The sequence below is a fragment of the Leguminivora glycinivorella genome, chromosome 18, assembly GCF_023078275.1.
Source record: "Leguminivora glycinivorella isolate SPB_JAAS2020 chromosome 18, LegGlyc_1.1, whole genome shotgun sequence".
NCBI lineage: Eukaryota > Metazoa > Arthropoda > Insecta > Lepidoptera > Tortricidae > Leguminivora > Leguminivora glycinivorella.
Window position 1 is genome coordinate 3,668,553 of NC_062988.1, and position 20,240 is coordinate 3,688,792.

General features: G+C 37.8%; 1 protein-coding gene across 1 annotated transcript; it reads right to left on the reverse strand.

Annotated features, from left to right (window-relative positions):
* Positions 1–5,581: 5,581 nt before the first annotated feature.
* On the reverse strand, positions 5,582–9,793 carry LOC125235836. The gene is made up of 4 exons (XM_048142442.1): positions 9,656–9,793; positions 7,900–8,001; positions 7,517–7,642; positions 5,582–5,883 (listed from the first exon to the last, which is right to left on the reverse strand). Exons 1-4 carry the CDS (start codon positions 9,708–9,710, stop codon positions 5,804–5,806), a joined length of 363 nt encoding a protein of 120 aa, XP_047998399.1. The 5' UTR covers positions 9,711–9,793; the 3' UTR covers positions 5,582–5,803.
* Positions 9,794–20,240: the final 10,447 nt, after the last annotated feature.

The following is a 20,240-nucleotide window of genomic DNA, read 5'->3' on the forward strand; positions in this document are numbered from 1 at the left end:
GACCGGTCTGGCCTAGCGTGTAGTGACCCTGCCTGCTAAGCCGCGGTCCCGGGTTCGAATCCTGGTAAGGGCATTTATTTGTGTGATGAGCACAGATATTTGTTCCTGAGTCATGGATGTTTTCTATGTATATAAGTTTGTATATTATATGTATAGTTGTCTGAATACCCACAACACAAGCCTTCTTGAGCTTACCGTGGGACTCGATCAGTCTGTGTAAGAACGTCCTATAATATTTATAAACAAAAAAACTAAACCTAAATCGTGAAATAAAACTATGGAAACGGATTAAATCGCGTATAGTAAATTTACAATTTTATCCGTTTCCATAGTTTTATTTCATGAGTAGTTATCGCGGTAACCGAAGACAATATTATAAACCTAAATCGGTTGATCCGTTCGCGAGCTACGATGCCACAGACAGACACGTCTAACTTTTAACACCGGGTTTTTACGTCGGGGGTTAAAAACATTGGTAATGAAGGCGCATTCCAGTCACGGCTCGTTCCACCGATTTATTCAAATTGTTTAATTGCTAAAGGTATTCCTGACAATTTAATTAATCCTTGTCTCCTAATGACATTGGGATTAAATCGGAAATTGAATTTAATCTTATTCGCTGACATTTGTCAGAGTAAAATAGAAGAACGTCACACCAGCATCATAATTAGGGCGTTTAGGCCAGGGATGTAACGGAGCTCTGCTTCTGCTTCCGTTTCTGCGGAACTTCCGTTTTGTTTTACACATCCGCTTCTGTTCCGGTTCTGTTATTTTTCAAACGGAAGTTATAGCGGATGTCGGAACCTATAGCGACGGTGGGACATGAGCGGCGTACATCAAAGACCAACAGGTCTATACCTGTCATTCGCTCATCTCTCCGCTTGCCGCGTGCTGCGATACTAAACATCAATCGCTTAATTCCATTGCGCGCCAATATTTGTCCTGTCCACCTAGTTAGTAGCGAGTGAACAACTATTCAGTGGTGCAGGGCTTATCTACGATCCCCTTAGAAGCAAACTGCCGGGAGATAAAGCTGCTAAGCTTTTGTTTATTAAATACACTTTACTTCTTTTATAATCACTCCATTTAATTTAAAAATTTAATTGTGTGCTAACAATTACACATATAATTTTTACTGGTTAGTTTTGGATTGTATTATAGGTACTACCTACGAGTAAGTTTTCTTTTCGTTTCTAAAACCTTTTACGGCATAATACATACATACATACATACATACATACAATCACGCCTGTATCCCATAAAGGGGTAGGCAGAACACATGAAACTACTAAAGCATCAGTGCCACTCTTGGCAAATAAGGGGTTGAAAGAAAACGAAACTATGACATTGCAGTGACAGGTTGCCAGCCGGCATAATAAAGGTTTAAAAGGATTCTTATGTGATTTTTAGTGATTACCTAAACAATTAAACATCTTAAAGTTCAAGGTGATTTAAATTTTTGGATTGTAATGAATGATATATGTACTTAAGATAAAATATCAGGTAACTTTTCTTTTCGTTTTTAAAACCTAAGTGGGCCTAAAGGCTGATTACAGGCTGAACAGTAAACACCTAAAAGTTCTAGGTAATTTAAGTAGTTTTGGTTTATGTTATACCTATGTGGTATTTTTTCATTTCGTTTTTAACATCTATAACTTCCGCTTCTGGTTCCGCTTCCGCTTCTGCTTCCGTTAAACTAAATTCAAAACTTCCGCTTCCGCTTCCGGTTCCGTTAAAACCACATCCGTTACATCCCTGGTTTAGGCACACCTCGGACACTGTAGGGCGAGATAGACTACCCGTCCTTATGTCATTAATACGATTAGACAAATATGTGTCATCTATCTCGCGGCGACATACTCTCGCGACAATCAAGTGCTAGCCCTACTGGCGATCAAATATATGAAAGAGGCGTGTTCCTAGCATACAGTCTAAGCTCGTGTACGTGAACGCGTACCATGCTTGTATGAGTGAAATATGACAGGCCGACTGTTCGCGTGTTTGACAGGCGGTAACTGTGAGGTAACCGAGAGGGGGTGGGCGGCACTTTTACCGGGGAGCGGGAGTGGCCATAGTGTACGATAGTACTCTTTATTATGCTGTGGTTTAGGCAAGATGCTAATCGTTCCCGCTGTGACAACGATACGCAATCTGTATTTTTCTTCCATATTAGTGCGATATCCTTGTCATCTTGGATCGCTCCATGGATACAATAACAGGCCCCGTAGCCGAATGGCATTTCTCCGACGCCAAACGAAAGCGATACGCCGCTGGCTCTGTCGCGCCAATACGCAAGCGCGATAGAGATAGATATCTACTAGCGCTTCGTTTCGTGAGCGTTTCGTGAGCGATTGTGCCATTCGGCTAGCCACCCAGGTGATAAATTATCTGTTCATAAAACTACTTCTCCGGGATATGTGGACGTTATATAATTCCAAATAGTGACGCAATATGGATTGACCACTGGTACCTCTCAATGCAGTACTTAGGTACCAGATTTAGGTCCTTGCTTACACGCTCATCAAATTTATAAAATAAAGGATCTTAACAGAATGTATGTTGACCAGTTTAAAAAAAATGCAGGAGTAAATACTCCTGCATTTTTTGGTATGGTCGTAGTCATAGAAAATATCATAATGTGACATTATTTCATATCGTCTAACTGATCGAATTTTTTTGACAATTTTTCAAACCAAATCGTACCCGATTCCTGGATAGAAAGTGTTGTTTAAATAATTTAAGGCACGAGCCACACAAATTGAGACTGAGTGCGGATTCTATACGTGATAATATTAACTGGGCGGTGAAGTCGGACTGAAGGGTCTTGACACTTTTAAATGAGAGACCTTGAAAATTATGGAGTTATTCCTAAATGCTTTATGTTTCAAGAATAGAAGAGCTAATTTTTATTTTTTTATCTGTTGTCTGATTCATCTACCTCAACATGACAATATTTTTCCTTTTTAACCCCCGACGCAAAAACGAAGGGGTGTTATAAGTTTGACGTGTCTGTCTGTCTGTCCGTCTGTCTGTCTGTCTGTCTGTCTGTCTGTCTGTCTGTGTGTGTGTCTGTCTGTGGCATCGTAGCTCCCGAACGGATGAACCGATTTTGTTTTAGTTTTTTTTGTCTGAAAGCTGAGTTAGTCGGGAGTGTTCTTAGCCATGTTTCATGAAAATCGGTCCACTATGTCGCGGTCGGGGGTTTTTTCAAAATTTTTTCATTCCTTATGGCTCCGAGATACGGCATTGCAATAAAATTGTGTTAAATGGCAACCATGATTGCCGATAAATGATAAAGAGGTAATATCAGGCCGACCCTTTCGCACTATTTGTAAGTGCGATAGGGCGGGCCAGCCTGATGTTTTATCGTTTATCGCGCGACCATGCTATCGGTACTTATTAGATAATGATCGTTTGTGAGAAATAGATATAAAACACATTTTAACTAATCAGAACCGTGACAAATTTTAGGGCGTTATCCAGGTATAGCTATTAGCTTTGGGTAAACCCCTAAACTCGAGTTATGTTGTACTGTTAACCCGGGGTTAACAGTTTAACCCCTATCTCTAGTGGCTAACCCTGGTTTGTGCAAGTGGCTCTTATGAATAAGGGGGCAAAACTTGGACTAAAATCTGAAAAAACTAAGACTGGTCTAATGATTAATTAATGTGACCATTATTCGACCAAAAAAACCTTTACTTTAAAGACAAAACTTTTGTTTCACACTGACATTAAATAAAATATCACTCAGATAGGTATACAAAAGTAGGTACTTATATAAAGGGTCAAACTAAGTCCGTTTTCACATTATCCGATCCGATATCGGATGTCAGAAGGATTTCAATGGCAACAATCCAAGATGGCGCCTATAATGTATGGGATATCGGTCCGACATCCGATATTGGATCGGATAATGTGAAAACGCACTAACGTATAAAGTAAAAAAACTGCTCGACTTGTTTGTAACATGATAAAATGCGCTGGGCCACCAACGCGGATTCTGAACACCTCTTTCTTTTCATCAAAGTGTAAATTAAGGAGCTTGTACGTGTTGCCTTTGACTCCACACACGCGACCCAAGGTCCAAAACAACAGTGTTTCCATGTCACAAATATAGAAAACCGTTGGTACAAAGACAAGACGTCGCTAAGGATCGAATAATAGGCTACTTGCCTCCTAGTCAAATCAGCTTCTTTTTAAGAACTGTCAAAACGAATTTGAACGACTCGCTAATATGGAATTAATAGATAGATAGATAGATAGAATACTCTTTATTGGCACACCTCAGCAAGAGATACAGAAAAAAGATACAGCGGAGACAAAACAAATGATTATAAATAGAGGCAGACAACAGGCGGTCTTATCGCTAAAGAGCGATCTCTACCAGACAACCTTAATATGAAATCGAATTGAGTGACGTCACGGTCAATTCAGTTACCTACTTTATATATTTATACCTGACTTATTAAATAGAAATTCAATTCAAAAATAACACCTGCCCGCAACACAAGCCTTCTTGAGCTTACCGTGGGACTCGGTCAATCTGTGTAAGAACGTCCTATAATATTTATTTATTTATTTTATTTATTTATCTGTTCACGTTTTTATTATAATTATCTGATGCTATATTTCGTGCAAGGTATAAAATATTTTAGTTTAAGAACAGTAAAGTTCCCTATTGGCATACACTCGTGTCGGAGGCCAAGACTGATTTTGGATCGCTTCACCAATAAGTAGTAGTAGTAGGTACAAAGACAAGAATATAAAATCTCATTAACTTCTCATGTATCAAGAATCGTACATCCAACTATGACGCACTACAGACTATGTTTATCGCACTTTTGAATAAAGAATGAAGATCCATAAGATGTCCACCTACGCGTATGAGCTGCGACCTTGGGATTGTGTATGTGTATGGTGGCAACATTCAACCGCCTTAGAGGGTTTTCACAATATCCGATCCGATATCGAATGTACAAAGGATGTCAAAGACCAATTTCAATGACGGGGCCTTTAAAATATGTGATATATCGGTCCTACATCTGATATCGGATCGGATAATGTGAAAAACAAGAATTTAAAGTTTAAAGAAGTTAAAATTAAGATGGCGATTTGGGAAGACATAAAACGAACTAATAAATGCAATAGTTTATTATTATTCAAACATATGATGGAAGTTTCAGTTTTATGTATTATTTATACATAACAACATCCTATATTATTTATCAGATAAACGTTTCACGTTCATAACCCACTTACATAATTTATATAAATATTTTATCGTCTGTAACGGTGGCTGTAACTCCCTGGAGCCGTCAGACTTCCGTCATTTTGATAAATCTAAGTGACAACGTGTTAAATAAAGTTGCGGACAAAGTACCAAGAATATGTATCCACAACCTTAACGTATAAGCAATAAAGTTGTGTATACATAATTTTGGCACGTTGTTGCGTCTAGATTTAAAACCTAAAGTGTACATAAAGAAGAATTATATTTAATCATAATTATATCTTTCTCACAAAATTTTAAGAAAATATGATGAGACAATTATCCAAGAACATTTCGAGAATATCGGAGAACCTTTTTTTGAAGTCGGTTAAAAACGGGTATCTAAATTCTAAACTTTACCCTAAATATTTTTATAAAATAAAAAGAAGATATTTTAAGCTAAAACATCAATAGTTTCTTTCTTTATCCATAAGTCAAGCCGGGGTCAATAAATGTGTGTTCAAAAATGTTTCATCCACATACTTTTGCTATAAAACTTTTTAATGAGAATCTTTATTCTGTCATACTTATTGGTCAACCTTGAATATCGTAATCTCCGTAAACGTATTGCGGTTCTTCTTTGATATATTCTGGCAAAATATGGAGAACTTGAGCTGAAAAAAATTGAATGTCTGATTATAAATACTCTAAAATAGCAATGTTGTAGGTATAGCAGGACATTTTCAAAATTTTCGTAACTTAATGGAAATTAAAACTATGGCAACGGAAATTACAATGCAACATTAATTACATTGTAATTTTTCCTCAGACACCCGTTGACCACGAACGCTGTAAAGTATTCGAAACGTCGGGATGAATTGTAAATTCATTATATGCGATATAATCCGTTTCCATAGTTTTACTTCATGAGTAACTATCGCGGTACCCGAAGACAATATTACTGGAAATTTTCATGAGAAAATTCTCATGAGAGTTACCATTGAAAACATTATCTTTAAGATTGAAATGTTGGTATTACGCAATGTTGTAACACACTGGCGTTTATTATCAACTCATTATGCCCGTTTCACCACGCAAAAATGACAGAAGTATGTACTTGTTATCTATGGTAATTGGCTTGAAGACTGAAACCCACTTTTTAACCGCCTTCCAAATCTCAAGGGAAGGGGTTCTCAATTCGTCTGTATTTTTTTTTATTTTTTTTAATGTTTGTTCCTCGATATCTCCGTCGTTACTGGACCGATTTTGAATTTTTTTTTGATTGAATGTATATGCATACAGATTGGTCCCATTTTTCTCAGAACCCAGTTCTGATGATGGGATCCTGGAGAAATCGAGAGAACTCCTCAAATCTGAAAGGCATACATATGGTGATTTTTGTGTTTTTAAAAGAACAGCATGCATTTACGTACGGAACAGTGACATTTCGTGCAGTGGAACTCCTGATGATGGTCAGAATGGAACTCCTCAAATCTGAACGGCACACTTATAATAGTGACTTTGGTATTTTTATAAGAACAGCATGCACTTACGTCCAGAACAGTGACATTTGGTGCAGTGGAACTGCTGATGATGGTCAGAACGGAACTCCTCAAATCTGAACGGCACACTTATAGTGACTTTGGTATTTTTATAAGAACAGCATGCACTTACGTCCAGAACAGTGACATTTGGTGCAGTGGAACTGCTGATGAAGAGTGAGCCGCCCCTGGTTAGAGTTCCGTTCTGATAATCATTCTCATCTGTAAGTAATTCAGAATCATCCAAATTTCAAAATTTGTTCATAAATGACGGAGATATCGTATAACAAACATTAAAAAATATACAGACGAATTGATAACATAATCCAACATTTGAAAGTATTTATCACCAGAACCCCAAAGGAAGGCGGTTTTTTTTTTCTTAAAAATTATTGAATGTAAAAGGCTCGAAGTTCAAATTGTCTACGGGCAGGCCTACGTCACTCGCTCGCGGTCGCGCGTTAAGTACCTACCCGCTAGCAGTTGCCTCGAGGTAACAAGTGGCCGAGAGGCGCCACGAGCCCGCCTGTGTGCCCGCGTTAGTAACTTATTAGTATTAGTTAAATAAATCGTAGGTATTTGTCGTTTTGCGGGCAAGTGAAAGATCTACTGATTTATAATAAATACGATTTGCACTCTTAATTTTAGAACTAAACGTGACAGTTGAAGAATTTTACTGACAACCCGTTTAGTCAGTAAAATTATAAGTGAAAGATCTGTTACTTATTGCTACGGGTTACGGGAATGAAAGTTGTGCTGTACTTACATTTAGGTACGCGTCGTGATCTAATAGGAGGGGGTGAACCAAACCCCACTCTCAATTTTGAATATTTGCCCGAATTTTCCTTTTTCTTGCTCTCTGCTATTTCAGGGTCTTCAGAAAACTGGATCCCTGAAAAAATATGTATAGGTATTATTATTGCAGGAACTAGTTCTAATACTTACACACTTTTAAATGAGTACTTAAATACTTTCTGTAAAAGCAAAGTATACTATTCATCATCCTCCTTGCATTTGCCACGGCTCATGGGAGTCTGGGGTCCGCTTTGACAACTAATCCCACGATTTGGGATGGTAAAGTACCTATACTAGTTAGTTAATTATAAATAATAGGCACCCGTAGAAATGAAAAGGTTAAATAATACTTGCCTGCCTCGTCTCTTCGTGGTCTCGGTTGAAAAGGGTTTATGTGGCCCTCAATTTGAGGGTCCATATCTCCTGGTTGTAAACAGATGCAGCGATTCACGTCAGCTAAAAATTTACATCATTAATTCATAATTATGTCATGTGTGGTAATGCAGCCAGTATTTTTGGAACTTTTGCACCGAGCACATGTCTTGGGAATTAATAGGAGCGTGTAGGTACCGTTAAAGTTTTTGGGCAAAGAATTTCATTTGGTCAGAAGACTGCCATAAATTGAATTAAGAATCTTGAGTTCTTTCTCCGAGGGACCGTCGTTTCTAATCTTGAATCTATGAATTTTGCATAAAATTAAAAAGAACTCACTTGGATACCTACAAAACGTAAATCTCTGATGGCTATTAAACAAATGAAAATTGCTGATATAGGGATTATTCAATAAATTATTTACAAATAAATGAAAATTGCTTCTTATAATATAAAACATCTTTTGTTTTGTTTTAAGAGATATCAATTACTTTTTTACTAAAGCGTACCAGCGTACTCCGCTTACCGGGCGAATGCGGTAAGCGGAGTACGCTGATTCGATTCCAGCTCGGAACACTGGAGGCCTTGGTCACTTTTTCTTTGTATATGACATTTATTTAATGTTTATAACATAATAGTAGTGTTACTACTTAAAAATACAAGTTAAAATATTGTAGTGAGGTCACAGTCATAGCAGCATCATACACTCACACATCTTAAACAGATAACCTTTACAGAACATTAGATTAACAATAAGATAATAAAGTATCAAGTATCAAGTACCAATTAACCTTTGAAATATGAGAACATAGTATCATGGAATAGATACCATGATAACTCCCACATAAATAGATAATTAGATAATATCCTACTATATAAACACGATGTATCTTCAGTCAAATATACAGAGTTCACCACAGTCTTGTCGTGTTACTTACCTCCGGTACTACCTACATTTCAATATTTTCTATGAAAATAATTTAATTTGTTCTTAGAGTACTTTTTTACGAATTTAAATAAATGAAAAATATAACTACGCGCTCCCGGGCATGCTCTACCTTCTTGCTCACGCTTATTCCATTATGCCTTCATTGGTATCAGTATATAAGAGGAAGTCTGAGAGTTGCACCGATAGTAGAAAAAGTAAGAGCGAATCGACTAGCATGGTATGGGCATGTGATGCGAAGGGATGAAAGTCGTGTGACGAGAAAGGTATTACGAATGAATGTTCGCTCTTACTTTGGAAACCCGAGAGGGAAACCGAGGGATGGGAGAGGAAAACCGAGGAAAAGGTGGATGGGCTGTGTGAAAGATGATACGAAACGGAAACAAGTGAATAATGAGATGACGGGTGATAGAGAGGTATGGAAGAGAAGGACATGCTTTTTTTTTTTGGGGGGGGAAATGCGTTCCGCATACCATTAGGGTGCGAGGGAGGACCCTAGTGGTTATGTGGGACTCCCGTATTGGCTAATGAGGCCACGGTATACCCACTAAAAACCCCCACATGCCACCTCGCCGCTTTGTTGGCGGGGTTACCGGAACACTTGCGCTCACAACGGCGACCCCGCCGGCGGCCCACGTGCAGCTTCTCCGCGGATGCCCAAAGGCCCTCCACAGTGAGTGCGCCGGATGTCAGGGCGCACCTTCCTCCTCGGAAGAGAAGGACATGCTGCGCCGACCCCAAATGATTGGGATAAGGGCAGGCGAATGATGATTGTGCCGTCATTAAACTTACCATATGAACCACAGTAACAAAACGCCAATATTACAAGAACGATAGCCAATCTCATTTTGACGATGGACTTTAATTATTGCACTGTCCTCAGCACTAAATTATATAATCTAAAGATGTTATTCAAACGATAGTGAAACTGTCAAACATAAAATTATGTTCAGTCGGGTCACTCACGCTAATAGTAAAAGCTAGGACGGAGCGTTAGCAGCGGAGCGCAATGATAGCGGTGCGCCGGACGAACGCTGGCGTTGCGCCCAGCGGACGCCGGCGGGAACTAACGAGCGCGGATTGCGAGCGGAACGCCAGCGTTCGTCCGGCGCACCGCTATCATTGCGCTCCGCTAACGCTACGCTATCAAAACGCTTTATGTATGGCGGAGGCTTAAATGCTCCAAATGCATAGGGGTTTACGTCTGTTAAAGCTTTCTCATGAATCGAAAATGTCGAGTAATTTTGTTTATTAGGGTGCTTTTTTTAACCAGAGACTTGCTTATGTGGATGTGTTTGATATCCACCAACCATGGCTATTGTTCCAAATAGCATAGCACCGGTGGCAACGAATCCTACACCGGGCAAACGACGCAACGGAGCCACGCTGTTACGTCATCGCCCAAATCAATTGTTAATTGTAAACTTTTATTGTTTTTTTTCATGTTCTTATTTACTATTTACTGTTCTTATTTAATTTAAGTTTCATGACGCATTGGATTTATATATAATGTAATTGAAATATGTTTTCAAATAGAATAGAATATTTAGAACGAGTAGGTACGTCCCAGGTAGCATTTATACGTCTTTATGACGTCCGTTTACGGTACTGCTCGACGTAAGAGACGTCATTTCTTGACGTCGGGGGGTCCCAGCAGATGACGTCAATTTGTCACAGCCTCAAGACGTCAGTTTACAGACCTAAGAGAGACGTCATATACCGACTTCATGGGGACGTCACTGGGACGTACATTAGGGCAGCCACTGACGTTGGAGTGACGTCATATACTAAGTTCATGAGGACGTTACACGGACGTACATATTAAGGCAGCCATGACGTTGGAGTGACGTCATATACTGACTTCATAGGGACGTTACTGACGTTGGAGAGACGTCATATACTAAGTTCATGAGGACGTTACACGGACGTACATATTAAGGCAGCCAAGACGTTGGAGTGACGTCATATACTGACTTCATAGGGACGTTACTAGGCCGTACATATTAGGGCAGCCACTGACGTTGGAGAGACGTCATATACTAAGTTCATGAGGACGTTACACGGACGTACATATTAAGGCAGCCAAGACGTTGGAGTGACGTCATATACTGACTTCATAGGGACGTTACTAGGCCGTACATATTAGGGCAGCCACTGACGTTGGAGAGACGTCATATACTAAGTTCATGAGGACGTTACACGGACGTACATATTAAGGCAGCCAAGACGTTGGAGTGACGTCATATACTGACTTCATAGGGACGTTACTAGGCCGTACATATTAGGGCAGCCACTGACGTTGGAGAGACGTCATATACTAAGTTCATGAGGACGTTACACGGACGTACATATTAGGGCAGCCACTGACGTCGGAGTGACGTCATATACTGAATTCATAGGGACGTTACTGGGCCGAAAATATTAGGGCGGCCGCTTTTTAACCTTTTGAACACCAGACGACGAAGAAATATGCCGTTGCCCTGATGTCACGCTATCGCATTTTTTGTTGAGCGCAATTGAACTTTGCGGAATCCCCGTAGGTGTCTATTACATTAACAAAGCTGACGTCCTTAGCCGTCGTTGGCGTCCACAGCACGATTTTCCGACGTAAGTCATAACCGTCTTTGGCGGTCAAAAGGTTAAGTAAGTTATGTTAAGAGCAAAAATGTGATTTGTTTTGGATACTAAATAAAACCAATGACTTTTTAAATTTGTTTTTATTACACTGTAAAAACCGAATTTACTCATACAAAGTACACAACATATGTTTAAACATAAACTAATTACTAACTACGAAAAAATCTGCCTAAATTACTGACTTTTGTGTGTATTAAGAACCTAGCTCTTGTCGGTAGCTTTTAAAAGTACATTGGGCCTGGATGTCTGTAGGATGTCTATTAATTATATTTGTCCTCTTAAGAGAACATTTAAGTACTTACTCGTAATCATATTTTTAATTTTTATTCAGTGTTAACAGACATGTATTAACCTCGAAAGTCCTGCGCTTTTGTAACACCTGTACTGTAGTCATATTTACCGGTTGTACTATACCAAGTACGAACCACGAATAGTGCATCAGACCGAGACAAATAGATGTCGTTATTACAGATTTATTTAATGTGAAGTCTTGTTGTCTTTGGGTGAATCAACTTTTTCTTGCTTTTTGCAAGAATTGCCCATACTTATTATTAGCTCTACTTTTGTGAGTTTTAACCTGGCCATCGTGAATAAAGATCCTTATTTTTATTTTACATTAAGGGAATAATAAAAAAAAAACATTTACAATTAAATCTATATGTGACTCAGTGGAAGAGACACTTTTTTCATACAAAAGTGAGGGACAGCAATGTCCACTGGGTCACTGCTATATAATATATAGCAGTATAAACTAATTACACTAAATACAAATTAAATTTTCTGACCACATGTAGTCGAAGTATGCGTAATTTTGCTGGCAAAGAAAAGTTGATTCACCCCTTTATATTTTTAGTAGACCGGCCAGCGAAAGAAATCTTCTAAGAATCGATTTTCGCTCATGTTGTTTCGGATATGGTGAATATGATATCGATGTATTCAGTGTAATGCCCTGAACACAAATATATAAGATGACAAGCGCGAAAGTGGTGGGAGTAGTTGCTGTGACGTCATAAATTCGGCAGTAACTGTGGATTGTACAATTTTTAAACGTATTCTAATAATTTGTTAGACCAAGTATTGAAAATGTTACAGTATGTCATATATTTGTGATCTACTCAAAGACCTTTCATTGGGGGCCCCACATGTTATGTTTAAAAGAAAAAAGTTTGTACTGTCGACTTTAGTCACAGCAACTACCCCAACCACTTTCGCGCTTGTCATCTCATATATTTGTGTTCAGGGCATTATACTGAATACCTCGATACTATATTCATCCATATCCGAGACGACATGAGCGAAAATCAATTGTTAGTGAGCGTCAGGACCCCTGGACCACTACAGATATTTGATGTTTAGTACATACTAAAATTTAGTACCTATTTGATACTATTTGGTACCTGAGTAGGTACATATATTTGGTACCTCCAGTGATATCGAAAAATCGAGCGAATAAAGTGGCCAGACATTCTGACGTCAGGATGTCTGGACCATTTTTGGTTTTACATAGTTCTAGACAACACTACTAATTGATATCTTAGTCAATATTTACTACCTATTTGGTACCTGTCAATATATTTTTTTCAAATTTTTTTGGCGTACCAGAAAAAAGTTATGATGGAATTTAAAGTTGAAAACTAGTGTAATTACACTAATTACTTTTATATTTCGTTCGACTATATTAATGCCACTAGTCAGTAGAGATGATGTGCGAGTGCCTAAAAATAAATTCCTATTTAAGTTGACGCGCAGGAGGGCAGGCGGATTTGCCTCTATTCTTTTGACTGGCGTTACATACTTCAACGGCACGGCCGGGCTCACAACTTTAAATTCCGTCATAACTTTTTTCTGATACGCCAAAAAAATTTGAAAAAAATATATTGACAGGTACCAAATAGGTAGTAAATATTGACTAAGATATCAATTAGTAGTGTTGTCTAGAACTATGTAAACCAAAAATGGTCCAGACATCCTGACGTCAGAATGTCTAAATAGTATCAAATAGGTCCAAGGTACCAAATAGTATCAAATAGGTACTAAATTTTAGTATGTACTAAACATCAAATATCTGTAGTGGTCCAGGGGTCCTAACGCTCACGATTTTTAGAAGACTTTTCTTTCGCTGACTGGTCTCCTAAAAATATAAAGACAACAAGACTTCACATCAAAAAAATCTGTAATAACGACATCTATTTGTCTCGGTCTGATGCACTATTCGTGGTTCGTACTTGGTATAGTACAACCGGCAGATATGACTTCAGTACAGGTGTTGCAAAAGCACAGGACTTTCGAGGTTAATACATGTCTGTTAAAACTGAATAAAGATAAAAATATGATTACGAGTAAGTACTTAAATGTTCTCCTAAGAGGACAAATATAATTAATAGACATCATCTAATTTAAAAAGAAGCTTAGGAAATATATTGGAACGGAACGCATTTTGTCAGTTTGATTTGATTGAAGTAACGAAGTCAAGTCATTCAAGTGACGCTGTTTACCCTCCTTTTTCGTTTGGCGCCTGTTGTGTCGTACGCGTCCTCCGTGATTGTGCTCTATGTGATTAATAATAACACCTATTCGTTTCATCGAAAACATGTACTCACATCATGTACATTATGTGGTATTTGATATTGAGTGGCCCAATGTTTTAACTCTGTTTTGAAATCATCTTCTTTTATAGACTTAACAGAATCTGAATCAGATAGTAAATGCTCATTATCACTAGTAATGATATGATTATCGTGAGAAATGTCATGTTCTATCAATAAACCGGAATTATTTCTAGATAGTCCGAGTTCTTAACCAGATGTACACTCCGGTCTGGCAGAAAGCATGAAACTTGGCATGTATATAGCTTATAGGTTTATAAGAAAATATGGAAGTAGAAACACGCTGAGGTGTCAATGTTTCCCCTCTTTCCCCCAACTTTTGTATCCCTGATTTCAGTTTTTTAATATTTCCATGAAAACCGTGAAAGCTATCATCACGATGTCTAGGAGAAGTATATTCTTCATAAAATTCTCTACAATATTGTCTATGGAAGTATAAAGCTAGAACTTATAATTTTCAAACTATGCTCATTTTCCCCTAACGATATTTCTCTTTGGTGACCTGAACGATAAGTAAGACTAGCGACTTTGCTCTTTTACCTGTGGCGATGTTGCTTCACAAAATTGTTCTTTGGGTCAAACTGATCCGGTTTTGCTCAATAGTTAAGAAATCGCACGTCACTACCCCCACAAAGACAAGGGGAAAGGGCCGGTTTCCTCGGTGAAAACTATGCATTACATCTTTTTGCTCTTAGCGACTAGGGCAAATCGTATATCATTTTCGTGTAATATAGGGACAAGTTAATCATTTCTGAAAAAATCGTTGCACCTTTTCATACAAAAATAACGATTTTATAGCAAAATAATGAATTTCGATGTATTTCAATAAGTATGGAAGTTATGGCATTTACAGTTACAATGCGGTAATTATCAACAAATAAAACATAGGACAGATTAGCCAATAACCCAGTTCTGATGATGGAATCGTGGAGAGGTCGAGGGAACTCCTCAAATATTAAAGGCATAAGATATAGTGATTTTTGTGTTTCTATAAGAACAGCATGCATTTACGTTGAGAACATTGACAAATCGTTATTTTTGTATGATAAGGTGCAACGATTTTTTTCAGAAATGATTAACTCGTCCTTATATTACACGAAAATGATATACGATTTGCCCTAGTCACTAAGAGCAAAAAGATGTAATGCATAGTTTTCACCGAGGATTACGGCCCTTTCCCCTTGTCTTTGTGGGGGTAGTGACGTGCGATTTCATGACTATTGAGCAAAATCGGATCAGTTTGACCCAAGGAACAATTTTGTGAAGCAACATCGCCACAGGTAAAAGAGCAAAGTCGCTAGTCTTGCTTATCGTTCAGGGCACCAAAGAGAAATATCGTTAGGGGAAAATGAGCATAGTTTGAATATTATAAGTTCTAGCTTTATACTTCCAAAGACAATATTGTGGAGAATTTTATGAAGAATATACTTCTCCTAGACATCGTGATGATAGCTTTCACGGTTTTCATGGAAATATTAAAAAACTGAAATCAGGGATACAAAAGTTGGGGGAAAGAGGGGAAACATTGACACCTCGGCGTGTTTCTACTTCCATATTTTCTTATAAACCTATAAGCTATATACATGCCAAGTTTCATGCTTTCTGCCAGCAGGGACTGTACTCTCATACTTATTAGCCGTTAAGAACTCGGACTAAGAACCTTGGAATACAATTTCAGATTGAGAATTATTATATGAAGTACATGGCAAATTAACTAAGGAAGAGGATGCACTTACAGTTGTAGTACTCTTTTTTAAATTTGAAATTACGTTTAACTGTGCTTCTTTGGCTCTTCTCAATAATTGACGTTGGCCAACTATGGCTTTTCTCGAATATTTTATTTTCTCTGCCATGTTTATTGTTGTTTATTAATCTTCTTCAATCTTTCGGGGGCATGTTTTAGCCAAATTTTAATGGAATCTTCTACGTCTTTAGCTGTAGACCCAGATGTAGTGGTGACAACTCCTTCTATAAAGATAAAGATATAATACATTTGTTAATGTTATAACATTACTACTGAATGGCAACCTAATAATTCAAATCAAGGATCCGGCAGACCCCGCCGACAGTGGCGAGGCGAGTTTGACTCCTTTCTAAAAGTACGGCCAGAGACTGCTCAAGATAGGGAACAATGGAAAAAGTGGGACGGGTCCTTTGCCCAGCAGTGGGACACTATAGGCTCGCAATAAAAAAAAATATAACTATTTATGCAAACTAATAAGTTTTTACTTCATCTCCAGATTCTCCAGCATACAGATTGCTTTTTTTACAACTAACCATATTGTACGAGGTAATTAGGTAGGTCATATTGAACAACTTTTTCTATGGGACGTGGACCAACCCCAAAATCCTAAAAAATTTACCACAAGTTATGAAACAGCCAACTTACCCACGATACAATCTCGCAGGCGCAGTTGGCAGAAAGGCTTTTTGTTCGATCTCTTTCCATAAAAGTTGTACTGTTGAGCCAGCTGGTCAGTGAAACAAAATTTCATTAGCCGAGACACTGCTCGCAATATCCCTGCCTCCAATAGTTCTCATGTATGAATCCTGTAACAAACAAAATAATGTATAATTGAAAAATAGCAAATAAAAATTATTGTTGGTCAGACTAATTTAGTACATACATACATATAATCACGCCTGTTTCCCAGAGGGGTAGGCAGATATCACGGATTTCCATTTACTACGATCCTGACAAACCACTAATTGAGTGAAGATTATAGCAATATGTGAAATACATTTTTTAGCCGAGTTTAGACGTGCAAGTTATAAGAGATGCAGATATTTGCCAGTTTTGCCACCCACTCTTACCTATAGTTGCATCTCAAAACTTGCAGCAATAACTTGCTGGTCTAAACTCAGCTTTACAAATGTTGTATTACTACTAAATAAATAAATAAATTGCACCCTCTTTTTCAAGATGTTCCTTCCTTCTTCCTATGAATGTAATAAGCTGTCTGAATGAGATAGCTTTGAAGCTACAAGGCCGCCTATTGGTGCAAATATTCTCCATTTATCTTTTTTCTGTAAATCTTATTATATGGTGTTCAATAAAGAGTTATTGTAGGTATTGTAACTTACCAAATTGTCATAATTTTCTTTTTTCTCTATTAATAATTCAGTTGTAGTTAATTCATCGGCATTTTGAATTGGGAATTTGAATTCCGGTTTTAGGCTACCTTTCGATGTGCCTGCATGTTTTAACAGACTTATTATTTGATCATTTTGAGTTTTGATACATGTCAACATTACAGCACTTTTGTTTGGTATCCTAAAAAATAAATATAAAATAAAAACAGTGTAAGTGCAAAGTGGTCAAATATATCGGAACAAGACTTGAGAGCGTGTACATTGGCCGCTGCGATATAGATACATGTTATGCCGACTGTACACACTCGCCGAGACAATAGTAGGGGGAAATTAGCTAAAATTACGGCATAATTAATGGAAGGTTTTTTTTTAATTGAAATATGTACGTTATAGACCGAAATTATTTTTCATCAACCCTCCCCACTCCTCCCTCCTCTGCGTCACCCCTCTACCCTTCCTTAAAGTGCCGAAAATGCGGTTTTTCTCGATTTCTGACAAAACTGTTGAAGATACAGAAAAAGCGCGTAGGAACGAAGTAATCCTTAATAAATTTACTACAAATCATTCATTAACACTTTGGTTCTAGCATTTATAGTTTACGCGTGATCCGTCACGAAAGTTGGTCCTTTGCTGCAATTTTCTTTAGTAAATGTTAAGTTTTCGCCCAAAATGCATACGAAATCGTCGAAATTTGTTTGATATAACTAAAATATTGTAACTCATGACTAAAATAAAATTAAGGGGAAAAAATCACTACCATGGGTGGAATTTCCAATATTTCTTGGAATTCCAGTAACTATTTAAGACGTAATATTTTCACGGTAGTAGTCGCTAGGAGTACCATTGATCTATATAGTATATCTATGACTGGGGATGAGCTTTTGGTAGCTGTTGGTAGAGCCCTGGAGTATCAATCCAGTAGCCGTGAGTTCAAGTCCCACCCATGGTAGTGATTTTTCCCCCTGAAATTCATTTTCAGTTTATAATATTTTAGTAATATTAAACAGATTTCGTAAGCAATTTGGAAGAAAACTTAACATTCACTGAAGAAAATTGCAGCAAAGGACCAACTTTCGTGATGGATCACGCGAAACCTATAAGTGCTAGAACCAAAGTGTCAATAAACGATTTGTAGTAAATTTATCAAGGATTACTTTCTTCCTACACGCTTTTTCTGTATCTACAACGGTTTTGTCAGAAATCGTGAAAAACCGCATTTTCGGCTATTTAAGGGGGTGAAGAGGGGTGACGCGGATGGGGAGGGTTGATGAAAAATAACTTCGGCCTGTAATGTACATATCCCAATCAAAAAAAATCTTCCATTAATTATGCCAACATTTTCATACATAACTTTCCAGAAGCAACGGACTACAACGCGAGATGGGCACGCCATTTCAGTCATCAATTCTAATATTATAAATGCGAAAGGAACTCAGTCTATCTGTTAGCATTTGACGGCCTCCTAGCCTACGCCTAGTTGGTAGTGCAACTGCTTACATAGCAGGAGATTCTGGGGTCGAACCCCGGTAAGGGCATATATTTGTGCGTTTATCACAGATATTTGTTCTTGAGTAATAGATGTTTCTATGTATACAGTATACCATTGGACAAAGCCTTAAATCCACATAGGGTTATTTCTCAGAAGTGCTCTAACGCCATTATTTTTTAATTCATAAAAAGATTTTTCCAATAACTGACACAACAACAATAATCATACTGTATTAGTAGTTATTTGTTATACAAGGGGGCAAAGTTGTATTTTAATGCCGAGTGTGGAATTGGAAAACGAGCAAGTGAAAGGATTCTATAGTTGAACCACGAGCGAAGCGAGTGGTTCGAGAATTGAACTTGCGAGTTTTTTAAAACACGAGTCAACCTATAAAGGTTCCTAGTTGACTACGGAACCCTAAAAAGTACTACATCATAGTCATCCTGTCACTGCAATGTCACAGTTTCGTTTTCTTTCAACCCCTTATTTGCCAAGAGTGGCACTGCAGCTTTAGTAGTTTCATGTGTTCTGCCTACCCCTTTATGGGATACAGGCGTGATTGTATGTATGTATGTATGTATGTATCATAGTCATATATAGTATATTACCTACCTGTTAATCCCTGAACTCTCGATGGCGTTGCTGCTGGCTCGTCGCTGCCGATATTCGACGGTTGTTCATATCGGCACCGGGGACTAACTTGGCGTGCAAAGGGAGTTAACCGTCCGTCGCCGTCTTCTGCCAAATCTGACAACATACAAATATAATAAGTTTTTGGCAAAAAAATATATTTTTGGTACAAGCTCTTATCGCTGCATGACTGCACTTTTCTTACGACAGACAACTAATACTCATCGAGACAATTCTAAGAAAAACCATTTTATGACGCTATGATCCTTGGAATTTACATACAGGTCGACCTAATATAAAAGCTTGTTACTATAAAAATAAAAGCGGAAATTTTTTAGTACCTACCTATTAATAAATAAAGATGAATCCAACAAAAAGTCATCCTTGCTGTTTACAGCAGCCTAGCAGGGAACACAGTAATGAACACCACACACACACATACATGATGATGAAAGTTAAAGCGCCGCATGGGTTAAAATATATAAACATGGATATCTTACCTTGCAGTCTGTTGTCACTGTTTGTCAAGATGGGAAGCTCATCTGCTACAGTCAGTAATGAGAGGGTTCCTGTTGGCAAAAAACATTTAATTTAATATGAATTATATTTACACCCCCAGGTTAGCAATTTATTTAAACTCTAAAGTTGGCCTTAGTATGTAATACATTATAATTTATAATTAGTATAATTACAGGGTTTGACAAAAATGACTATTCACTTGTAAGCCGTTAATCAGGTATTTTGCGTGCCTGAAGAATCTATTTTATTATAGGTCAAAGGTTACCTTGCCCAATTACCTTTTTAAATGTTATGCATTTTTATGAAGCCCTACCCAAATCTAAACTTTACCAGGTAAGAGTATAATATGTGTTTATCTATTATTTATTAATTATAATTTACTTACTTTCTGCTATTGCTTTCT

Bases quoted from the DNA above. Each gene is read 5' to 3' on its own strand.
- LOC125235836 (XM_048142442.1), bottom strand. From the start codon at position 9,710: ATGAGATTGGCTATCGTTCTTGTAATATTGGCGTTTTGTTACTGTGGT. The intron at 7,643-7,899 runs GCAAGTATTATT...ATATTTTTTCAG, and splicing joins ACCACGAAGAGACGAGGCAG to GGATCCAGTTTTCTGAAGAC. The intron at 5,884-7,516 runs GTAAGTACAGCA...AATTTTTTTCAG, and splicing joins ATCACGACGCGTACCTAAAT to CTCAAGTTCTCCATATTTTG.